Source organism: Mus caroli, unplaced genomic scaffold (assembly GCF_978045245.1).
Source record: "Mus caroli unplaced genomic scaffold, Mus_caroli_1 scaffold_14, whole genome shotgun sequence".
NCBI lineage: Eukaryota > Metazoa > Chordata > Mammalia > Rodentia > Muridae > Mus > Mus caroli.
In genome coordinates, this window is record NW_028227269.1 from 100,027,063 (window position 1) to 100,050,433 (window position 23,371).

The following is a 23,371-nucleotide window of genomic DNA, read 5'->3' on the forward strand; positions in this document are numbered from 1 at the left end:
TTTGATTTATTTTTTAATCCAATCTTTTTAGATAAGATAACACAGTCAGCCTATGGTTATTAGCCCACGAATCTTAGAAAAAAAGACATGCATTAAAAGAGGCCCTAGCTTTAACACTGACCAAGACGGGGCGGGCAATGAAACTCTGACCCTATTTACAGAGATAACAATAGAAAAAATCTGAATTCTTGAGCTGAATTTTAACTGAAGGCAGGCAGTATCAGCTAAAACTATGTGTGGTGGCATAAATCTATAACCTCAATAGTCAGGGGGCTGAGGCAGGAGGATTGCTATAGATTTGAATACATCTGGGCTATATAATAAGTACTGGGGTAGACAGTGTTCCTAGCAAGACTATCAAAGAAAGGAAGGAAGAAAGAAAGAAAGAAAGAAGGAAAGAAAGAAAGAAAGAAAGAAAGAAAGAAAGAAAAAAAGAAAGAAAGAAAGAAAGAAAGAAAGCCATCCCAGCCCTACAGCACATACACAGACATAAACCATGCTGCCACCCCATCCATCCCACATGCAAAAAAAGAGTTGGTGGCATAGCTCAGTTGGTAGAGTTTGAGTTTAACCCCCAGTACACAGCAGTGCATGCTACAAACCCAGCACTTTGGAAGACTGAGGCAGGAGAAGGCTCGGAAATTAAAGGCTATCCTCAGCTACACAGCAAGTTTGAGGATAGACTAGGCTACATGAGATTCTGCCTTTAAAATAATTTTAAGAAGAGAACTAGGAATAACTTAGTTGTAAAGGACTTGAACATGTGCAAGGTTCTGTGTCCAAACCTCGTACTGTAAAAAAAATGCATAAAACCTTCATTTGAACTTAATCTCTACTTTTGATATTTGTTTTCTTTCTATTATTTATTTTATATAAAATTATCAATTATCAATTGATAATTATCAATTATCCAAATAAGATAGAAAACAAGCTGTTTATTTTTCTCTTAAATGTAGCATACTTTTACTCTACTTTAGCATATCACTAAACATATCAAGAACTACAAACCAATTCCCCTAAGTTTTTTTTTTAGTTTTATGGTGCTGGGAACTGAACATGGGGCCTCTCACACACCAGACATGCACTCTTCTATAACTACTGAGCTACAGTCCCAATCCTTATTTAAATTTTAAAAACCTAAATATGACTATGGTATAAATGAATAGTTAGCCACCAAGTTAAAGAGTATCCAAAATGATCTGGATAATAAAATGAGAAATGGCTCAACTTAATATAAGTATTCATTGGACTCTACTTAAGTATTAAACATAAAAGAAAATTTAACAACAGGATTCAGCATAACATTGCTTAAATTACTTAGTATCTATTTATTATCTATTATTAAGACTTCCAAGAAAAATTAAAACACCAAAACAACCATTTTCATTAAAGTAAAAGAAAATAGAAATACGAAAAATTCAACTGTAAAACATTTAGTATAGTTTTATGTGAAAAATCACATATGTGCCAATACAAAGAATATTAACATGTATAGTCAAAATGTATTTTACAAAGGAAAATGTTTTGGCAATGATCACACTAAAATCCAACTTAAAAATTATCTACCATATCAGCAGGGTGTGGTGGTGCACCCCTTTAATCCCAGCACTCGGGAGGCAGAGGCAGGGGGATTTCTGAGTTCAAGGCCAGCGTGGTCTACAGAGTGAGTTCCAGGACAGCCAGGGCTATACAGAGAAACCCTGTCTGGAAAAAAAAATAAAGAAAGACAGAAAAAAAAAAAAAAAACACCTACCATATTCAAGGTCCTAGGTTCAATTCCCAGCACTGCAAAACAACTTAATTTAATTTAAATTAAGTAAATGTTTTTAAAACCTAAAAAACCAGACATTAAATTATATTTCATAAATATTAAAACTTATAAGCACTAGATCATTAAAATGTTAAGACTCTTTAAAAGCTAAAATTTAATCTTTCCAAACATTAGCTTATAAAAATAAAATTAATAGGAATGCTGCCCCAATCTTAATAAATTTAATATTTTAGTACTTTCATCAACCTAAATAAATAACCATGAAATAACGAAAATCAGCTCTTGCCTCTTTCTGTTGTAACTGACTTCGGTAACTCGAAGATTGCTGCTTAATTTGGAGTTCTGATGCTTCGTGCTTTTCCTCTAGATCAGTGTAAAGCTTTTTAAGCCTTTCATTCTAGAAGCAAAGAAAAAGTATTTTCAACAGGAATATTTCAAGTCAAGCATGTTAGCAATCATTACATGCATGCATCATGAAAAACATTCCACAAAAATAATGTAAAATATCAAAGATCTCAGACAGAATTCTGGCTTTAAATATAAACCTTTAAATTAAAATCCCAATTCTAGCTCTATTTTCTCTTCAACAAACTCAGAAGCTGGCAAAATTCCCAAAAGTTCTGGTTTTATGAAATCGGGAAAAGCAGAGGTGAGGCTGCGGAGGTGACAGTAGAGTCCCAGACTTGGTTCCCAGTGCAAAGAACATTAAACATTAGTTAGTCTTTTTGTTGTTATTGTTGTTTTTGTTTTGTTCTGTTCCTATCAAACCCTGTAAAACTGTTGTTAATGACAAAGAATTTAAAGACTGTTTTAATCCCTCATACACATTCAGTAAAACCTTTGTGTCCACAAAGGCCCTCTGTGAATTAAGTGGTTTTCTTTCATTTCCTTTGATCCTGATTTTGAAAGACTCTGAGATCAGACTATTACATATATGTAAGCAAAATATTTACCTATACACATGAAAATCAGGGTTTGCTGTATTTATAAAGTAATAAAACTTCTAATAGGAATATGAGGATAACTGAGCAGTTTTCTAAGATGATAGAAAGTTCCCCAATACCAATGCCACTAAAAGCCTTTTTTAAATGACCTTATGCCAGGCATAGTGGCACTTGCCTTTAATCCCAGCACTGGGAAGCAGAGGCAGGTGAATCTCTGAGAGATCAAGGTCAGTCTAGTCATCCTGCCTGTCCAAGAACAGCTAGACTATGAAGAAAGACTCTGTCTCAAAAACAAAACAAACAAAAAAACAAGTTCTTTACTATCAATTTATTCACACTTCTGAAAAATGATAATATAAAAAAACCTAAAAGAGTCTACTAGATATAAACAACAAATGTAATATAACTATTTTTTGGCAAAAAGAGGAAAAGGTAAGTTAGTTAGGTAAATTTGTGTCATTTGCAATTAGACTCCCAATTAGGGCTCATAAAAGTCTAGCCAATGTCACATAGCAGGACCCTGTCTCTAAAAAAAACAGAGCTAGGGAGGTGGATCAGTGGGTAAAATGCTTGTTGCACAGTGTGAGGACCAGAGCTCAGAACTCCAGAACACGCATAAAGCCAGGCATGTGTATAATCCCACTATTCCTACTTTTAGATGCAGGGTGGATTCAGGAGAATCCCTGGGAGCCTGTGTGCCAGGTAGCCTGACATATGAAGCAACAAACCCTGAGACCCAGCCCAAACAAGATGGAAGGCAAGAACCGATAACTGAGGTTGGCCTCAGGCCTCCATACATGTGGCACAGACACATCTGACTTGAACACACAAAACAAGAAAAAAATAAAAAAGAACCATAAGGAATTGGGTTAACTAGGCATAGGCAAATCTAATGCCCTGGAAACACATTGCCTTTCGCCTAGACTAAAACCTGTTGCCATCACTTTATCCTTGTACATCAGTGAGTCTTGAGTACAAGGTGGCATAAGGTGCTAGAGCGAGACTAGAGCACAAGCCTGAGGTAGGCATATGGGGGCATATACAGACATGTGCATGTGCGGCTAGAACTGCCATTTACAGCACCACAGCAACAGAGCCCTTGTCTTCTGCTGGTGTTTCGGTAGCATCGAAGGAGGAAGAGGCTTACAGGGGGTGAATATGTCTCCTCCAAATAAATATTTCTAGCCTCTAAAACCATACTTGCTATAGACGATACAACCATAAAGACCATTAAAGGGACTAAGATCCACAGAAGGACATAAGAGTTCTATTTCCTTTCTCAGATTCTGTATACAGCAGACATCATTCAAGTAGGTTAATCTTTCCTACTTCCTCCAAAATATACACTGGCAAGTTACATCAGCATGCACACGCTCTTAACTTTTCTGGGTGGGTCTGTACCAATGAGGGCCTCCTCAATGATTTTTAGCTCATTCTTACTAAGAACGCACTGTCAGCACCACACTCGTGTCCCTTATCAAGTGCCTATGCTAAGGCCTCAAAATGCTACCACAATGCTATCTTCTACAGGCTCAGTGCTAAAGTCCCTCTCTTACAAGTCCCTCCTCTATTTTAAAATTCCACAATCTCACCTTGATATTCTAGGCCAGAGTTCAACAAGGCTTGATAGGAAATACTGTCTTAGCATCGAGATTGGGTGTTTTCTTTTTATAGACTCAGAATTGAGAAAATCATGCTTACCACAGTTCTCTAAGAACATCACTTGCTAAAACACTAAGTGTTCTCTTACTGTTCTTATCCCAAGGCTAAATTGTTGAGCTCTGATAGTCTTTTACAATAGTTCCCACTCTGAAATCCTTTTAATTTCTTTAGGGTTTTCCTCTGAACTTTTCCAAGCTTTTAAGTATAATGTCCAGAAATAGTGACAACTACACATTGACTTATATTGAACAAAACAGTAAAGTTAGCTTCTTATTCATATATTAACTTCTTTGCTCCAAATATTATATTATTATTCTAACCTTAGGAAATGTAAAACTCTAGATTGAACAGAATTCCATTTTTCATATTATATTTAAATGTGCCACTAGCTAGGTATAATAGTTCTGGTCTTGTGGTAGTCTGAATAAGAATACCCCTCATAAGCTCATAGTTAAAAGCTCAGCCACCACAGAAAGGCACTGTTTGAAAGGATTAGAAGTGTGGCCTTGTTGAAGGAAGTGTGTCACTGAGGCTTTGAGGTTTCAAAATCCCATGCCCAGTCCTTCCTCTCTCTCTCTCTCTCTCTCTCTGCCCGTAGATCAGGTTATAGCTCTCAACTGCTTTTCATGATCCCACCATGATAATGGACTCACCCTCTGAAACTTTAAGCAAACCCCCAATTAAATGCTTTCTTTCATAAGAGTTACCTTGGCCATGCTGTCTCTTCACAGCAATAGAACAGTGACTAAGACAAACCTGTTATCCCAGAACTCAGGAGGCTAAGGCAAGAGAATCACCTGTTCCAAGGCCAGGCTGAGCCACATGAGAAACCTTAGCTCAAAAAGCAAAGCTAAACAAAACAGATAATAAATACAAGCAAATAAATGTACTTCAATGTAACACATGTCCGGGCAATATTAATGACAAATTTTACCAGAACTATTTCTACATCTGGCAGTTTTCCTATTTCCAATAGATAGAAGTGGAAATGAGACTACAAAGGAGCCAGCCATGGCAACCACACATGCATTCCTCACTTAGGGGGATTTGTAAAAGACAGATCCAAATGAAACCCTGAGGAACAGGAAAGGTCAGAGTCAGACAGTACATTTAAAAATACTGGAAGTTTCAATAACTTTCATGGTTTCAGAAGAGGAAACGTGAAGTGTGACAACTGTCTTTAATTGTCCTTACCTCTGATCTTAAGACTGAATGAGTGGCTTCATTCTCCTCTCTCCCGGAATTAGGGAAATCTGCTACAAAACAAACAGTATATGCTGAGTATTTGATTTACACCGTATGGAGTAATAAGCACTTGTCCTGTGGTGGTACTGGTACTAGGGGACTGAATCCTAGGCCTTGTCTCTGTTAGTCCAGTGCCCCTCTGCTGAGCTGTACCCCCATCCCTAAGGAGACATCTTAAGGGAAATACATTGCCCCGTTTCCTGTGTTGCACTGCAGGCCTTTCTCTTTCACTTCCAGTCCCAGGCACTGTGGGAGCCACGGGTTACTGTGTAGACATGGCCAAGTCCAAGAGCCACACCACACACCACCAGTTCCACAAATAGCACAGAAATGGCATCAAGAAACCCCAGTCACAAAGATATGAATCTCTTAAGGGGGTTGACCCCAAGTTCCTGAGGAGCATGCGCTTTGCCAAGAAGCACAACAAGAAAGGCCTGAAGAAGATGCAGGCCAACAATGCAAAGGCAGTGAGTGCATGCCCAGAGGTCATCAAGGCCCTTGTGAAACCTCAGGCCATCAAGCCCAAGATGCCAAAGGGCCCCAGCCACAGCCATCTGGCTTTCATCGCTCACCCCAAGCTTAGGAAGCAGATTCGAAGAAACATGGCCAAGGGGCGTAGGCTCTGCCAACCAAAGCCCAAGGTTCAAAACAAGGCAGAGGCCAAAGCTCCAGCTAAGGCCCAGGCTTCAGTTCCAGTTCAGGCTCCCAAAGGAGCCCAGGCCCCTGTGAAGGCCCCATAGAAAAGGCTCCTGCCAGTGTGAAGACAGATGGACTGCTGTGACACATCTACCCACACATTATTTGCAGATGACAACTGTCCTATGCTGATTTTACAAATAAACTTGAGGCAAGGAAAAAAAAAAAAAGAAAGAAATACATTGCACTGAGTTTAAACAGAATGCTAGACTGAAAAGAGCTCATTCAAAAGATATGTCATAGCCGGGCAGTGGTGCCCCACGCCTTTAATCCCAGCACTCGGGAGGCAGAGGCAGGCGGATTTCTGAGTTCAAGGCCAGCCTGGTCTACAAAGTGAGTTCCAGGACAGCCAGGGCTACACAGAGATACCATGTCTCAAAAAGAAGAAGAAGAAGAAGAAGAAGAAGAAGAAGAAGAAGAAGAAGAAGAGGAGGAGGAGGAGGAGGAGGAGGAGGAGGAAGAGGAGGAGGAGGAGGAGGAGGAAGAGGAGGAGGAGGAGGAAGAGGAGGAGGAAGAGGAGGAGGAGTCATTCAATTTTTACCAGGACTTCCCACTGCTGATGCTGCTCACTACAATACAATAGGTCCCCCTATCTTCCTCTCTCCTATACCTTAGAAGTCTCGATTTACCCTGTGACATTTTTAATAAACCTCTCTTTTCACTTATATTGTAACTTTAGATGAAACTTACTCAACTGGAGTTTACACTTTGCTGTCACCTTCTAGTCCCAAGACTACCAATTAATTAATGAACTATAATTAAAATGCAAAAATATTCTAAGACTATTTAACGTAACATAAAATGAAATTATTAAAAATAGTGATGAAGGGCCAGAAAGATGTCTGTGAGTAAAGGCACTTGTTACCAAGCCTGATTCCTTATGCCAATCCCTAAAATCTACAGGACAAGCCAGATGAGGTACCTAAAATCTGTCATCCCGAACTCCTGTGTCAAGATTGTGGGCGGGAACACTGATAGAAGCTCACTTATACAGTGTAGAGAAAAAAGAGGTGAAAGGAGAGAACTGACTCCTGAAAAGCTGTCCTCTAAGCTTCGTGCACACCAGCACGTGCTCTCACTGCTCTCTCCTTTCTCCCTCTTCTCCTCTCTCCTTGTCTCTCTCCCTCCTCCTCCCTCTGTATGTCTTACTTATGCTCATGCACACATAAACAATAAAGAAATCTTTTAAAATCAAGGATGAGCCTGGCATGGTGGCACATGCCTTTAATCCCAGCACTCGGGAGGCAGAGGCAGGCAGATTTCTGAGTTCGAGGCCAGCTTGGACTACAGAGTGAGTTCCAGGACAGCCAGGGCTATACAGAGAAACCCTGTCTCCAAAAACAACAACAACAAAAAAAAGGATGAACTCATTCTGACTTTGTTTTCATTTAAAGTGGTCAAAGGACTAAAAGATGCAGCTCAGATGGTACAATTTCCACCTGCTGTGTGCAAAGTCCTGACTTAAGCCCCACTACCAAAGAAGGAATGACTCAATGAGTAATCAAAGCCGAGTCAGGTAGAGGGAGGTACATACCTGCAATACTTAAGAAACTGAAGCAGGGGAGCTGAGATGGAAGCCAGCCTGAACTGTAGAGTTAATGTCTGTCTCAAGTAAGTGGATGAAAATTAAAAATAAATAAGTTAGTAAAAATAGTCAGGGCCCAGATATGCCAAAATGGTACCACTAATCCTGCTGGAAACTAGCATCTCCAATTACATTCTTCTTCCTTTGTGTACTGGTATTTTTCCATTTCTGCATCTGAACATTATAAAAACAGGGCAAGAGATAGAGCTATGTTAGGCCTGGCTTGAGAAGTAAACCCTGCGTTCTGTTCCCAGCACCCACATCAGGCAACTCACAATCACATGTAACTTCAACTCCAGGTGTCCAATACTCTCTTCTGACCTCCAAGGGTACTGCCACACACATGTGGCAAACACACACACACACACACACACACACACACGAGTCAAGTCTATTCAGACAAAACAACAAACAAACAAAAAAGAATGGTCTCCAGAGGTTCATATATTTGAATGTTTTGTCAGCAGGTAGTAGAACTGTCTGGGAAGGATTGAGGTATGGCTTGGATGGAGACGGTATGGTACTCCAGGCAAGTCTGGAAGTTTCAAAAGCCCATGCCATTCCCAGTTAGCTCTCCTTCCTTCTACCTGGTGCTTGTGGACCAAATATAAGCTCTCAGCTACTGCTACCAGCAGCACACCTGACTGCCTGCTGCTATGCTCCCTGCCCTGATGTTCACAGACTCTAACCATCTGGAACCATGAGCTCCCAAATTAAAAACTTTCTTTAATAATCTGCCTTGGTTATAGCATTTTGTTATAGCAACAGGAAAGTAACTAAAACAGCCCTCCTTATACATCAAGGAAAAGGTCAAATTATCACTCGATGTCATCAGTGCTAAAGCTGTTAGAGTATAGAACACTGGCAACCAACTCACCCCATGTGGGGTCAGAACACTTTGACAAAGTCTCTGACACGTGAGCAAGGTTATATAGAAAACCTGATTTCCAGGGAAAGGAGGGAGTGAAGACTTTCCATGGAGAGGCTTGGAGTGATGGAAACCCTAGCAGAGGCCTGTGTGACAGAAGCTTCTGGAACAGACTGCACTCGTACAGCAGCAGACATGGAAACTCATATGGCCAATTTGAAGTAGACAAGAAAGACACAAAACAAAGATGACAAAGATTTCTAGCTCAGGAAAATCAGCAGCTACCCAAATCACTAATGCTGAGACTGTAAGTCAGGCTTGGTGTTCTGTGCCTTTGATCTTAGCATTGCAAAGGCAGATGCAGGCAGGGCTACAGAGTTCAAAAAAAAAAAAAAAAAAAACTAAAATTGATACTACATGAAAGTGAGGCAGGAGAAATGCTATTTGGGGTCAACCTTGGGCTATACTGCAAGTACCAGGCCAGCCCAGGCTACAGATAAGACTTTGTTTCAAACAAAAAAAAAGGAAGGAAGGAAAGAACAAAAGAAGGAAAGAAGGAAGAAAGGAAGGAAGGGAAAGGAAGGAAGGAGAGAAAAAGGAAAGGAAGGTGGAAGGGGGGAGGGGGAAGGGGGGAGGGGGAAGGGGGAAGAGGGGGGGAGGGGAGAAGGGGTAAGGGGAGAAGGGGGAAAGGAAGAAAGAAAGAAAGAAAGAAAGAAAGAAAGAAAGAAAGAAAGAAAGAGAGAGAAAGGAAGGAAGGAAGAAAGGAAGGAAGGAAGGAAGGAAGGAAGGAAGGAAGGAAGGAAGGGGAAAGGGGGAAAGGGGGAAAGGGGGAAAGGGGGAAAGAAAGAAAGAAAGAAAGAGGGAGGGAGAGAGAGAGAGAGATAAAGAGAGAGAAGAAAGAAAGGAAAGGATGGGCCATGCACCTCAAAATTATTAATTCAGAATTTCTCCTGTCAAAAGTAAATGTAGGGACAAAGAGTGGAACAGAGACTGAAGGAAAGGCCATCCAGAGACTGCCCCACCTGTATGGGGATCCATCCCATATACAGACACCAAACTCAGAACTACTGTAGATGCCAAGAAGTGCTTGCTGACAAGAGCCTGATATGGCTGACACCTCCTGAGAGGCTCTGCCAGAGCCTGACAAATACAGAGGCGAGGCAGATGCTCGAAACCAACCATTGAACTGAGCATGGGGTCCCCAATGGAGGAGTTAGAGAAAGGACCAAAGGAGTTGAAGGGGTTTGCAATCCCATTGTAAGAACAACAATATCAACCAACCAGACCCCCACCCCAAAGCTCCCAAGGACTAAACGACCAACCAAAGAGTACACATGGAGGGAACCATAGCTCCAGCCGCATATGTAGCAGAGGATAGCCTTGTCGGGCATCAATGGGAGGAGAGGCCTTTGGTTCTATGAAGGCTCGATGCTCCAGTGTAAGTGAATGCCAGGGCGGGGAGGTGGGAATGGGGGGGGGTACCCTCATAGAAGCAGGGGGAGGGGGATGTATAGGAGGTTTCTGGAGGGGAAACCGGGAAAGGGAATAACATTTAAAATGTAAATAAATAAAATAGTCAATTAAAAAAAAAAAAAGAAAAATGGTGAGTTCTATTTGTTTAAGAGTGCAGGAAGCTCTCTGGTGAGGAGAACAAAATAAACTCTTTATCAGGTTAGTTGGTAACTATTTTCCAGTTTAAGGTCAAAGAAATACCAGATAGTTCCTATCTATAATACAGTGAGAATCTAGTCTTTCCCACAGCTATCAGCCCTTTTCTGCCTTTAAAGTCCCATGGCCCTTTACTGGACATATGAAGGCCTCTTGTTCTCATTGTCCTAAGTCATGAACATTACCAATCAACAGAAGCCCAAGAAGTAAGACAGGTTTGGGCAGTGATCCAGTTTTCCTTCTAAATATAATGACTTTTTCTATCAAACCATTTTACTCTATTTCCATCCAATACACACAGCAAATAAACCACGATGAAAAACAACAGGAGTTGGGAGTATAATTCAGTGGAGTGTGCTTACCATGTATGAGACCTTGAGTTCAATCTCTAGCTAGTCTTTCCCATAGATTAAACCAGAACAGTAAGGTGTTCATTTATAAAGAAATAAGATGGTCCTAGCATGGTGGTACTCACTTGTAATGCTAGCACTGAGAGGCAGAGGCAGGAAGACCGGTAGCTCCAGGACACCCTAATCTACACTGCAAACCTTGACTAAAACTTTAAAAGTATATATTATTATTATTGTATTATGATATGCATGTGTGTCTGTGCACAATTTGGGTGCCTAGTGCCTGCTGAGGCCTAAAGGTGACATCCGATTCTCTGAAAACAGAATGAAGTTGTGAGCTAGCTACCTGCCACTGGGTGCTGGGAATAGAACCTGGGTTCTCTGGGAGGGCAGCCAGTGCTCTTAGAGGCTGGATCTCCTCACTTCCTTGATTAACAAATGTCAAGAAATCAGAAGAGTAATCAACCTAACCACTGATTACAATCTAATTCTAGGTCACTATTCATTAGGACAGCAAGATGATGACTTCAAAAATTAGGGAAGGAGCCTGGCCAGGTGAATGGGTGAGTAAAGGTGTTTGTCGTTCAAGCAAAGTAAAAGGAATTCCATCCTCAAATTCCACCTAAAGGGGAAAAGAGAACTCCACAATCTTGTCTACTGGCCTCCACACACAGCGATGAGGTAGACACTCATGCATATGTGCATCATGTACACACACACACACACACACACACACACACACACGGGCGATGAGGTAGACACTCATGCATATGTGCATCATGTACGTACACACAGACACCACAATATTTTTCAAGTTTTAAAGTGAGTAAAGGTAGGTAAGATTCTCAAAAGATAAAGTTCTCTGAAAGTGTGAGAGAATGTGCCAAACACAAAACTACGTTTTCAGCTGCAAAGTGTCTTCAAGACGAGCAAAATTAGAAAACAATTGAATAGAAAAACAGCCCTATTCCCCTAACAACGTGCTAAAAGCCAGATCAAGTGTTTAATTATGAGTAATTAATGTTACAAAGTATTTGGGGGGAAGGAGGGCAATTGCCATACTTTAGTTGTTATACTAAAGGAACAGGATCAAAGTGAGATCAGCCCCCAAACTATGGGCGAAGTAAGTAATAGGCATGGGCCGCCCAAATAAAAACCCTATTCGGCATAAAAGCAGCAGGTCCACTTCGCTGAGCTATCCACCATATTCAATGAGGGGAGAGGTCCAGAATTCTCCACCGTGGTCCTGAAGGCTGGAAAAGCGGCTGCGGAGGTAAAGGGAGGAGAGCAGAGAAAAAAGCGTGGAGTGACTCCTTCGGGACCCGTCCGCATCTGCCGACCGACCGGACCCGGAACCAAGTGGATCCCAACCGAGCCCCACCGCCCTCGCTCCAGCTGTTACCTGGCACATCCTCCGTGCCCTCCATCAGCATATCCTTCGTGAAGTTCGAAATCTGGCCAGTGAGGGAAGCCAGGCTGCCCCCTACTTGACCGAGAGACTGGCCCAAGCCGGAGCCGAGGCCCCCGAGCCAGGACGACATCGCTGCGGGTGGACACGTCCTCTCCAAATGTCCCTGGACGCCGAAGCTGGTGCGGATCCAGACGCTGAGGACTCGCAGGACACGGCACTCCCACCAACGGCCGCGTCAGAAAGCCGAGGCCCGGCCTGACGCTTCACCAAGGGCTCGCCGCTGTGGTCACCGTGGCCCCCTCGGGGCCTCTGCTCATTCCCACGGCTTCCCGCCGTGCGGCTGCACCACTTCTTTCTCAGCTTTACTGACTTTCCTCAGTTTCGTGGGCCAGTCCTGCCAACTCAACGCCGGCCGCCATGACACCGCCGGGAAAGCGGCCGCGACCATAGAGAAGCTCCGCGATAGCGTAGAAGGGCCGCTGCCAGAGGCGTCCCGGGCGCGAAGGACAGTGGGATCGCGGAGGACCAAGTAATGGGCCAGCCAGATCCGTGACTTCCGCGTTACCTGCGGAACTTTAGGTGGAGACCGAAAAGGCAGTGGCGGCGGTGGCAGCGGCACTTCCAACCTGCGCAGCTGCGGCCTTCTGATCTTGTCTACCTACAGGAGCTATTGCATCGCTAGGATTCGATAAGGTCGTCCCAGCCCACAGGGAAGCGACCTCAATCCAGACACACACCCAAGAGGCCAGAACACTGTCAATGGGGGTGGGGTTAACGAGCTACACTTTCAGCTTGACTTGATGGAGAATTTTTGGTGCTGAAGATCAAATCCAGAGACTTGTACAGGCTATGAGGCTTTTCGGCTTAGCCACATCCACAGCCCTTGTTTGAAATAGGCTCTCCTGTAATCCAGGTTGGTTTTGAACTGATGAGCCTTCTGCTTCTACCTCATGAATACTGGATTACAAGAATGTACCATCATGCCCAATACAATGTTTTTAAGTGTAGTATATGTAATCGTCAAATGATTTAACATGTCTACTGTTAATTCTGGGCACTAGGGAATGTTAGGGAGAAAATAAAACAGGGTAAGGTAAGGATAGTGTGGGCATGCCACGGTAGGTGGAGCCCTGGGAATGTAGAAAATGGCTGAAGACTCCACAATAAGATAATCTTGCATAGAGACTTGAAATGAGCAAGTGAGAGATACAGCTATGGGGGAGGGGGGGCGCCTCCCATATAGTTTATCTAGACAATAAGATATAACTGAGTATAAAGTCCCTTTGGCTGGAAGCCCCTGGCAATTTTGAGAATTTATAAGAAGGCAAGGATGGCTTAAGAATGAATTGGGGAATATTTGTAAGTATGGACCCAGAAGGCATGAAGAAGTTGGGTCCCAAGGGCCCAGTAGACCATGAACAGGACTCTGGCTTTTATTCAGTCTAGGAAGATGAGTGATGAGTAACATGAATTTAGTTGGGTTCATGAATGACTGAAAAGTTTAGCAACTGTAATCTCCTTTTTTCTGTAGGTATAAATCCTCTAAAGCTCCTTGTCTGCTGGAACACGGTCCAAGAATGAAATCCTGTGAGAATTCTGGGTGCTTAGGAGAAAACTCTTAAGACAAGACAAGAATCTCATGACCTTATAGGGGAATTTTAATCCAGCAACATGGATGCTCTGACAAGGGATCACATCCAAAGATCTTCTAAACCCATAGGAACTGGCCAGAATACAGAAAAACCCTGGAATATGGTATGGTCTGGCTGGAATACAGACACACCCTTAGTACACACCTCTAATCCCTAACATGAAGATAAGGCAAGTTTGTAGAAGGAAGCAGCCTTGTTTGAAAGTGATGTCTAATTAAGGGACAATGTGATGAATCAGAGAAAGATTTGACAGAATGAGTCAGAGATAGGATATATCCAACTCACAGGAGAACAGCAGAGGAAAGAGGCTATGAGAGAGAGAGACAGAGAGAGAGAGAGAGACAGAGACTAAGACGGGGAGACAGGTGTGTGTGGAGATTTTACCAGGATGGTTTTACAGAAACAGGTTAGACACAAGTGATGACATAAGGAGCCAGAGAATGAGAAGGAGCCAGAAGATTAGAACATGTTGCCAAAGTGAAGTATAAAGCCAAGCAGAGCAATTCAGTCAGAAACCAAGAGAAGACTGAATCAGTCAGCTTGGAAGATTAGATTGTACGGAGAGGCTTGAAGCTTCCAGGCCTAGGCCTAGGGATAGAACAGGCAAAAGCTCTAGGCTCAGCCCAAGCCCTGTATTCACACAGCTTGGCTACAGCTCTCATGTCATCCCTTCATCTGAAGAAATGAGTGACATTTACATGACCTCAGCTTCCTCAAAACCACTGAACTGGAATGTGCTTATGTGTGCCTCCCAGATGTAGTGCATAGAGTGAATTTACTTCAGATTATTCATTGCAACTGGCTATTGGTATTTATTTAAAGGCTTCTATGGGAAAAACACATGTTCTTGCATGGTGCTTGCCCGTCATATTCGGCTTGCCCTTGTGATTGACTGTACACTTTGCTCATGTGCCTTCTCTTAGTCTTCATAGTATGATGTCTGAAGATCGGAATAAAGTTGTCTATTGCATGAGATTTTAGTCTGCCTCATTTTACGGCTCCATTCTCCAGGCCCCACCACTTCTAGAGCAGTAAACACACATTGATAAATTCACAATGTGCTACAAAATCAATGAAGTTAATGAAGAAAATGCAAATATAAGATTTGCACCATTTATTAGAACAAATGAATGATAACATTTGGGCTAACATCTAAATATGTGCTTCTCAACCCTCTTAATGCTGCAGCCTTTTAATACAGTTCCTCATGTTGTGGTGTAATGTTGCTACTGTTAGGAAACTGGCTAGAACCATAATGTAAATATCTGATATGAAAGATATGTGATATCCAATTCCAAAGGGGTTGAGAACACCCCCCATTCTAAAACTTCCTTCAGGGGGATTTTTTTTTATAGCCCAAGATCCTTAATGTTATACCCCGATAAGTAGCATGCTAGGCTATCATGAATATACTTCAAAAAAAATAGGAGCACATGAGAGGAGACTGTCAAAAACTGGGCTGAAGAGATAGCTCAGTTAAGCAACATGCTTGCTTCACAGACATGAGGACCCAAGTCTGACTACCACATCCACATAAAAAAGATAAGTCATGCAGCACATGTATGTGCCACGCTGTTGGAGAGACAGGAAGGGCACTGGGGCTTGTTGACCAGCCAGGCAAACTGGTAAACTGTAGGTCAGTGAGACACCCTGCCTCAAAAAAGAAGTATGGCTTTCCTGAAGAGAGCACCTGAAGTTGTCTTCTGACCTCCACATGAACACACATACACACAGACAAACATGAACATACATGCATTAAAAAAAAAAATTATCAGGGGCTGGAGAGATGGCTCAGCAGCTAAGAGCACTGACTGCTCTTCCAACGGTCCTGAGTTCAAGTCCCAGCAACCACATGGTGGCTCACAACCAACCCTAATGAGATCTGACCCCCTCCTCCGGGGTGTCTGAAGACAGCTACAGTGTGCTTACATATAATAAATAAATAAATTTTAAAAATTTATCAGAGCCCAGACATAGTGGCGCATGCCTTTACTCCTAGCACTCAGGAGGCAGGTGGATCTCTGTGAGCCCCAGGCCAGCCTGGTCTACACACAAGCTCAAAGCTAGCCGGAGTAACATGATGTGATGTTGTCTCAAAGTGAGATGTCTCAAAATAATTTGTCAGAAATTAGTCATTATTGAAATTAGGTTATGAGTATACAGGTGTTAATCATACCAGTCTTGTTTTTATAGATGCCTGGTTTTTTTCTAGTAAGTTTAAAAAACAAATGCACTTGATAACATTTGAGTTTAAAATACTGTTCTAGATTGCTCTTCTGTTGCTGTGATAAGCACTATGCCAACAGCGCGTTGGAGGAGGAAAGGGTTTATTTCATCTTGTACCTCTCAGGTCACTGAGGAAAGGCTGGGCAGTAACTCAAGCCAAGAACTGAAGCAGACATCATGGAGGAATGCTGCCTACAAGCTCACACTCAGGTTCCCAATCAGCCACCTTTCTTTATGGTACAGGCCCACCTGCCTAGGGATGGTACCACCCACAAGAGGGAAGGGAGCTCATCTTTCTGCATCAAGTATTTAAAAAAAAAAAAAGCCTCAACAGACATGTCCACAGCCCACTGTTTGAGGGACTTCTTCAATTGAGGTTCCCTCTTCCTAGGCAGTCAAGTTGACAGTTAAGATCAACCATCACAGACTTTTCCTTTTCCTGCCAAACACCCCCAATAGCTAGCTTGCCTGAGCCAAGTATCTCATCACTCAGGAAGTAGCAAGACCAACACAGCACAATTAAACCCATCACATCAGGAAGAAGCACCATGCCTCAGAAAAATACTGTCATCAGCACCACCTCCACCTCGCTATGTTGCCTGAGCTTGCCACCTAAACCAGGCTGGCCTCACACTCTAGAGGTCTCCCTATCTCTGCCCTCTGAGTTCTAGCAATAGACAGGAGCCACTCACCACCCCAAGTCCTTTCTCATTGATACTATACAAACTACCCATTTCTCGTATGAAAAATAGATGGATACTTTTGTATTTTCTATGTCCCTACTCTCTGTCCTTCTAGGTTGTAAATAGTGTTATTTTTATTATAATGAATGAGAAGTCATCAATGCAGAACTTGATGTGGTCTGAGTGAGATGTCCTCTCTGGAGTTTTATTTGAATGCTTGATTCCTTAGCTGGTGGTGCTGATTAGGGAGGAGGTAACGGAACCCTTTAGAGGTGAGGCCTAACTGCAGGACCAGGGGCAGGACTTGAAAGGTTACAGCCCACCCGCCATACCAGTCTGGTCTTGTCTCCTGATCTACCAAGATGGAGGACGTGGTAGCTTCAGGTAGCTGCTAGGCTTTCCCTGCTGTGATGGCCTGTTCCAACACAGAACCCAAAACGACCACTCCTAAGTTCTTTCTTGTCAGGGATTTTGTTACAGTGGCAAGAGAGGCAATAAACTAGCCCTTGCTCATTGCTACTGAGCCATGTAATGTACTAAACACATCCCTCCCAGGACAGACCTGGAGGCCGTCCATATATTCTGAATGATTAGTGTCACTCCTGGTTGTTTCATAGAAACTAGAACAATGCATGGTCCACACCAAGCACCCAGAGTGTTCACTGAATACTACTGAGCTTCTCTGTGATGACCTGAGAGACAAAGGGTAGCGAAGATCCTTAGCATAGGGTAGAGAATGGTAGAGGGAAAAAAAAAGAAAAGCTACCAAGAATAGTAGCATACTGCAAACCATGTAGGCCAGGTCAATTAAGGTTCTACAGATGACGTCTCAAAAGAACAAAAGCAAGCTACTAATGTGCTTTGTCTCTCAAGGTTAAGAACAAGTGAACAAATATTCAAAACCAGATTCCAAGAAGAATGTGGAATTCTATTCTTGGAAAAGATCTGAGGAGAGGGTGCAGGTATAAAGGTCATTGGGTTTAGTCCTAAGCAATGAAAAGAACACTGTGGAAGGCTCTTATGTCTGGCATCAGGTGACAGTGTATTCTGACAGGAATCTGTGAGGGATTCACAGACTGCAGCTGTGTAAAAACAAGCAACTCCACAGACAGTGCTTCTCCAAGTTCCAGCTCCATGTCCTGGTACAGTGGGTCTGAACGTGGCCTGAAAATGCATTTAGGAAATGCTTCTGAGAGACAGATAAATAGCTTGCCTCCCACCAGACTTTGAATTATAAATTAGAAATAAAGATAGAAAGGTTAATAGAAAATCATTCTCTTTATTTAATAATCTCTGATATTTAAAATACAACTCATTAACACACATCACCAGAACCCTCAGTGTTCAACAGTGCTTTGGAAGCCCAGCTTTCAAAGGAGCCGACAGACGGAAGACCTGTGGAGTGGCAGCCGACACTTGAGGCACAGGAGGAAGGGCTGCAGAGTTGGGTCCTGAGGGAACTGCTCGGCCACAGTGCATCACATTGACAGAAGACAATGCCTTTTATTTTCACGGCTTTTGCACTTGAGTTTCATATATTTTATTTATACAGAACAGTCTTTTTTAAAAAAAAAAAAAAACAAGTTATTCCTATTAGTCCAGTGTTGTAGAAATTAGATAAGCACATTTCAAATGTCTGTCTTCCTTGGAAAAAAAAAAATCATTAAAAAAAATTCCAGGAAACATACCACCTTTAAGCCATTCAGAGACAAGTGAGTCCCACCTACCTAGCTGCATTCCCCACACACTTCTCGCTAGTGCCTCCCCCATGACTGTGCACTGGTACTATTAAGCCTCCATACATTTAGGAACTATCTATTTTTTTTTTGTGCTAATTCTTAAAATGACAGACCATTTTAGGCACACACACATATACAAAGTATTCCTCAAATTAAAAAAAAAATATCCTTTTCATTCATGATAGACTACAACAAAACCCTTTTAATATGTATAAAACTTTGAAAAAATACAAAATCAATTTGTCTCTTTAATTGTAAACAAATTAGGAATGAAGGGAATTTTTATGTTAAATATGAAAAACAAAAAAAAAGTATCTATACTACTGATCCGATGTGGTCTTCCTTAATTAAGGTCACATATCAGAGCTCTACACTTGTCAGGACTAAGTTACAACAAACATTCACTTTGAAAGTCCTTCCTTTAACATCTCTCTAAGCACAGGTTACACCGGGAGCCACTGCTCTTCTTTTGCAGTGTCAGAGACTGAACCCAAGGCCTGGGCCACTAGGTAACTGCTCTACCACTGAGCACATCCACACTGCCTAACATAAAGTCGGATCTGGAGGTTTCAATATTAACTGAAACCTCTCGCTAATTTAAACCACCCAGATTTCCTAGCTTAAGACTCTCAGATGGCACATTCGGGTTCTGCACTGCCCTGTTTAGCCTTAGGCAGGGCACAGGGCCAGTTCTAAGAATTTAGTAACTCTTGGCACCAGCATGACTTAAATCGTATCAGACATGTGGGTATTCAAAATGTGTGGCTTAGACTCTGGCACGAATAAAACTTACTTCTCTCCACCTGATATTAAGTAAAGCAAAGGAGACTACTCCTTTGAGAATTCATGCTCATTAACTTTGGCTTCATCAAGAAAAATCAAGTTTTCAGGAAAAAAAGAAGCACCGCCTCAGATAGTCTGTGAGGTGTAAATTATTTGGCCAAGGTTTAAAACTTTAGCATGGAGTTCACCTGCACTGACTGTATCAAACAACTTAAATCAGTGAAATGTCTGCATAGTACTGTCATTGGGGGTATAGATTTATGGTTTAGGCCAAAGGACAGCTATTCTGAATTTTTGAAACATAGATAAGCTCATGACATCCCAAAATATGAATGTGATCTTTCCAAAGGTTTGTTTGTTTGTTTGTTTGTTGTTTAAGACAGGGTCTTGCTGTGTAGCTCCAGAAGTTTGGGACTTACTATGTAGACCAGGCTGGCCTTGAACTCAAAACAGAAGCCTGCCTACCTCTGCCTCCTAAGTACCAGCATCAAAGCATACAGCACCACGTCTGGCCTTCCAAAGGGTCCTTACACTTGGTTATAACACTAGCATCACGGCTGTACGTATTTTATCTGGCAGAACAAGTTACAGATTTTAAAAAATTATTATCAGTAGTTTAAATATAAAACATTAAAGTATTCCAATTGGTAAAAAAAAAAAAAAAAAAAAAATGGAAATGTCAGTCGAGTCTGTAACCCAGCAGTGGCAGTGGAGTCCCTTGCCCCTGTCTGTCCTGCAGTACTATAAACAGCAACTCCTGGTGTATGAATTAGAATGTCACAGAACTCCTACACTTTGGATACTGTGGTTAGAATAAGCACTGGCATCTTTTCATACTGGCTACTCATTAATAATGAAATCTAAATGCTTAGGTAAGCCTAGGTCAACCCAAAGAGGACGGCGATTCAATGGTGATTTTGGATCTGCCTGGACAAATACCATAATTATAACAAACTAAAAAGCTTCACTCAAATAGATTCAGTGTATGCTCATTTTCTCTTTAAAACATTTCTAATAAAAGATTAACATGCTGTATTTCATACATGATTTAAGTGGGGTGTGAAATATGAACATTTTATAAACTCTAAAGTTAAAGCTGAAATGTATATTGGCTTTCTCATTTTTCATCAGGCAGCACACCAATCTAAATGTATGGAAAGTTTATTGTGATTTTTCAAAGGGTAAAGGAAAAGGGCCAATGTCTGACAAGCGAGCAGCAGACGGGAGTAGTTACATACTTCAGTATAGCAATCAACCGTCAGCAAAGTCCTAACTAACGCCCTACAGCCGCCCAACGCTTCTGAGGCTTTGTTTTCAGAAGAGTAAAAACTTCATAGAGTTTAATATAGGACTGCCTAATTTTTCATGAAGCAAATTTTAAAAAAAATGAAATTGGCACGATATGGCTAAGAAAAACAACAAAAAGCAAACAAGGAAACCCCTGTTTTGGATCTGGGGATATAGCTCAGAGGTAGGGTGCTTGCCTAGCACACTGGAGGCCCTGGGTTCACTCCCTCGCACAACCAAACCAAACCAAACATCCATCCTATCAAGAAAAAGCTATTTCATAATGATAAATAAAAATATTTGTATCTTTTTCAGTTAAGACAGCAATAAATCCTACATCCAAAACTTTCCCTGATAAAAACGTGTGCAGAGCACACACCAGTAGAGCAATATAGCATGCTGCCCCTTCCTAAGCTGGCTAAAATCTCTTCTTGGACTTTACTTATGTACAAGTCACCATTCGAAGGGGCTTCAAAGGGGAGGGAGGGGAAAGCAGGTATCAGGGTCTATGACACCATGACAAAGACACATAGTTAATTTCCACCCAAATCATACCACGTATTGACCCAGCAAGACTAGCTCTGTATCCTGCTTAATGTTTATCAAAACTAAGGACTTTCCTATTTACAGACAGACCCTGTAAGCATTGTGACTTCTGTAATTCTTAAGCGATTTAAACATGATTGCAAGGGGCAACCCACAGTATTATTTAAATATAGTTTATTAGTAAATTACTTTCAGATTCTAGACCATCATCCTAGCAGCCTATTTTCTACTAGAAAAAAAAAATTTTTTTTTAAATTTTTAGAAAGTGAAGCAGGCATCTATTTTCCAGGACTTAATTGTGATTAGAACACAAAGCTCCTGTCACAGAAGAAAAACTAGGACAGACCCACCACCAAGACTGAAGGGCGAGTCTCTCCTGTGGTGCATTCATGGTGCAGGTTACATAGAAGGGAATCTGTGTCCTCTGCCTCCTCTTTTCTCAACTGGAGAAGAAAGGAAGTAAAGGCACAGGGAGGGCTCCAGCCAGGAGTCAGCCACTCACAGGGCATCCAGACAGCGCATGCTCATGCGCTCACAAAACCCTCAGCTCATTTACAAGAGCAGAGCTGACTGTCGAGTAGAGGAATGCACCAGAATTAAGAAATATGATCCCACTACAAAGGCTGTAAAAGCAACAGATCACATTAGTTGAGAGAGTAACCAAAGCCAGAGAAAATAACACCAGGAAGCATCCACGTGCCCGACATATGTATGAGCAGACAGATTGATCTTTCTGTAACAAGACATATAAAAGACATTTCATAAAAGGTAGGTCTGAAATGAAGTCAAAGCTCAAGTGAGCCAAGCCACCCCCAATGCAGAGAGAAAAGGAAACATTATAGGATCAAGTTCTGTGGCAAGAGCTAATCAGTTGGTCCAAAAGAGCCAACAAAAATTCCATAATTTCAGTCAGATATTGCACATTTGACAAACAAAAAGGGACATTTAGAAAACTACCTTAAGTTTCTTTCATTGCTGACTGCCTCTTTGGCTAGTATCTCAAGCGTTCCTTAGTCCTATGACACATTTCTGCCTTTCTGCTTACAAACCACCGCAGTGTCTTTATCTCTTCTGGTGAACACACTGCCAAAGTGGCCCTTACACTGTAATCACACAGACAATGTTACAAAGTGTGAGTAGCAAAATGACTTTTAAAGGTACTATTTTTTCCTTTCTGCTTTCAAGTTGTCTTTAGCAGTTTCTAAAGACATGGTCACAGCTGCCCGAAGCATGTCCTCTTCACTCACAGCGTCGCCTCCTGGGAAAGAAAACAGAGTTCTCAGAACGACTTCTGCAAGATCCCCATCACTGGCAAACTTCTGAATAGAGCTCTAGCTAAGTTGGTAGAACACTTGCCTAGTATACGCAAGGCTCTGGGTTCAATCCCTAGCATGGCATAACATGGGAAATGGAGGCACACTCCTGTATCCTAGCTCTTAAGAGACAGAGGCAGGAGAATCAGAACTCAAGGTTGTCCTTGACTATATATATAAAACATTTGAAGCCAGCCCAAGCTACTTGAAACCTGTCCAAGATGAAGGAAAAAAGAAAAAGCAAATTCTTAGCAAACATATTTCTACTGAATATTAGTTTCTTTTTTTTAAAGACTTTGTTAACTGTGTGTAACTCTGTGGGCACAGTGTGCCATGACATGTACAGAGTTAGGGCCCGCTTCCATCACGTGGGTTCTGATGGTTAGATTAAGATTGTCAAGTTTGGCAATTGGAGATAGCTTCTGAGTTAGGTATGGGAGATGGCGTTCACTCACTCTCCCCTCTTAGCTGCGAGACACCACACGGCTTAACCTGAGCACCCTGCCGCCACCTGTGAGTTCATCTGTGCATCAGCTCTGCTGTGTCGGGAAGGCACTGCTTCCCTGGTGTCTTCCGCCCCAACCAGCTCTGACCATCTTTCTGCCACCTTTCGCTCAAAGTTCCCTGAAGCCTGAAGGGCAGGGTTTGATGACACATCCTGTTTAGTGTATTCCAAGCCCGTTACTCATTTGTTCCCATCCATTGCAAGTACAAGCATCTCTGATGGTGGCTAATCGACTTGCTGATCTGATTGCCAGCCCTGAACAGCCAACCCTTTCTTTAACTGCTGGAGACATTTGTGAAACTCTTTCCCAAGCCTAGTAAGTATGTAAGTCCTGCATATGTAGTCCTGGCTTAAATGTTTCTTTCAGCATGGGAACCACATTATCCACTCTGTCACTCATAGACACCTCCCATTTCAAATTGCTGTTGGGACAGTTC

At 42.1% G+C, this 23,371-nt stretch overlaps 2 protein-coding genes, 1 long non-coding RNA gene and 1 pseudogene across 6 annotated transcripts in view; 2 read left to right on the forward strand and 2 right to left on the reverse strand.

The window, feature by feature from the left end:
• The window catches only part of Trip11 (thyroid hormone receptor interactor 11), a 72,330-nt gene extending 59,874 nt beyond the window's left edge, over positions 1–12,456 (reverse strand). Inside the window, exons 1-3 of one of the 2 annotated variants that reach the window (XM_021178679.2) lie at positions 12,192–12,456; positions 5,572–5,633; positions 2,058–2,168 (exon numbers count right to left, since the gene is read on the reverse strand). In XM_021178679.2, coding sequence (XP_021034338.1) covers positions 2,058–2,168; positions 5,572–5,633; positions 12,192–12,330 — 312 coding nt within the window. In that variant the 5' untranslated portion in view covers positions 12,331–12,456. The remainder of the gene's footprint in view (positions 1–2,057; positions 2,169–5,571; positions 5,634–12,191) is intronic. The other variant, XM_021178681.3, reaches the window with a different exon arrangement.
• On the forward strand, positions 5,898–6,401 carry LOC110306664 (large ribosomal subunit protein eL29 pseudogene; annotated as a pseudogene).
• A 263-nt stretch (positions 12,457–12,719) lies between the features above and the next one.
• LOC147001316 (uncharacterized) lies at positions 12,720–14,825 on the forward strand. Its single transcript, XR_015045255.1, has 2 exons — positions 12,720–13,113; positions 13,732–14,825. It is a non-coding gene; the product is annotated as an uncharacterized LOC147001316 (long non-coding RNA).
• Positions 14,826–18,020: 3,195 nt separating this feature from the next.
• The window catches only part of Atxn3 (ataxin 3), a 37,777-nt gene continuing 32,426 nt past the window's right edge, over positions 18,021–23,371 (reverse strand). For all 3 annotated transcript variants that reach the window (XM_021178563.3, XM_021178564.3, XM_029484599.2), the window contains exon 11: positions 18,021–22,374. In XM_021178563.3, the coding sequence (XP_021034222.1) occupies positions 22,277–22,374 (98 nt within the window). In that variant the 3' untranslated portion in view covers positions 18,021–22,276. The remainder of the gene's footprint in view (positions 22,375–23,371) is intronic.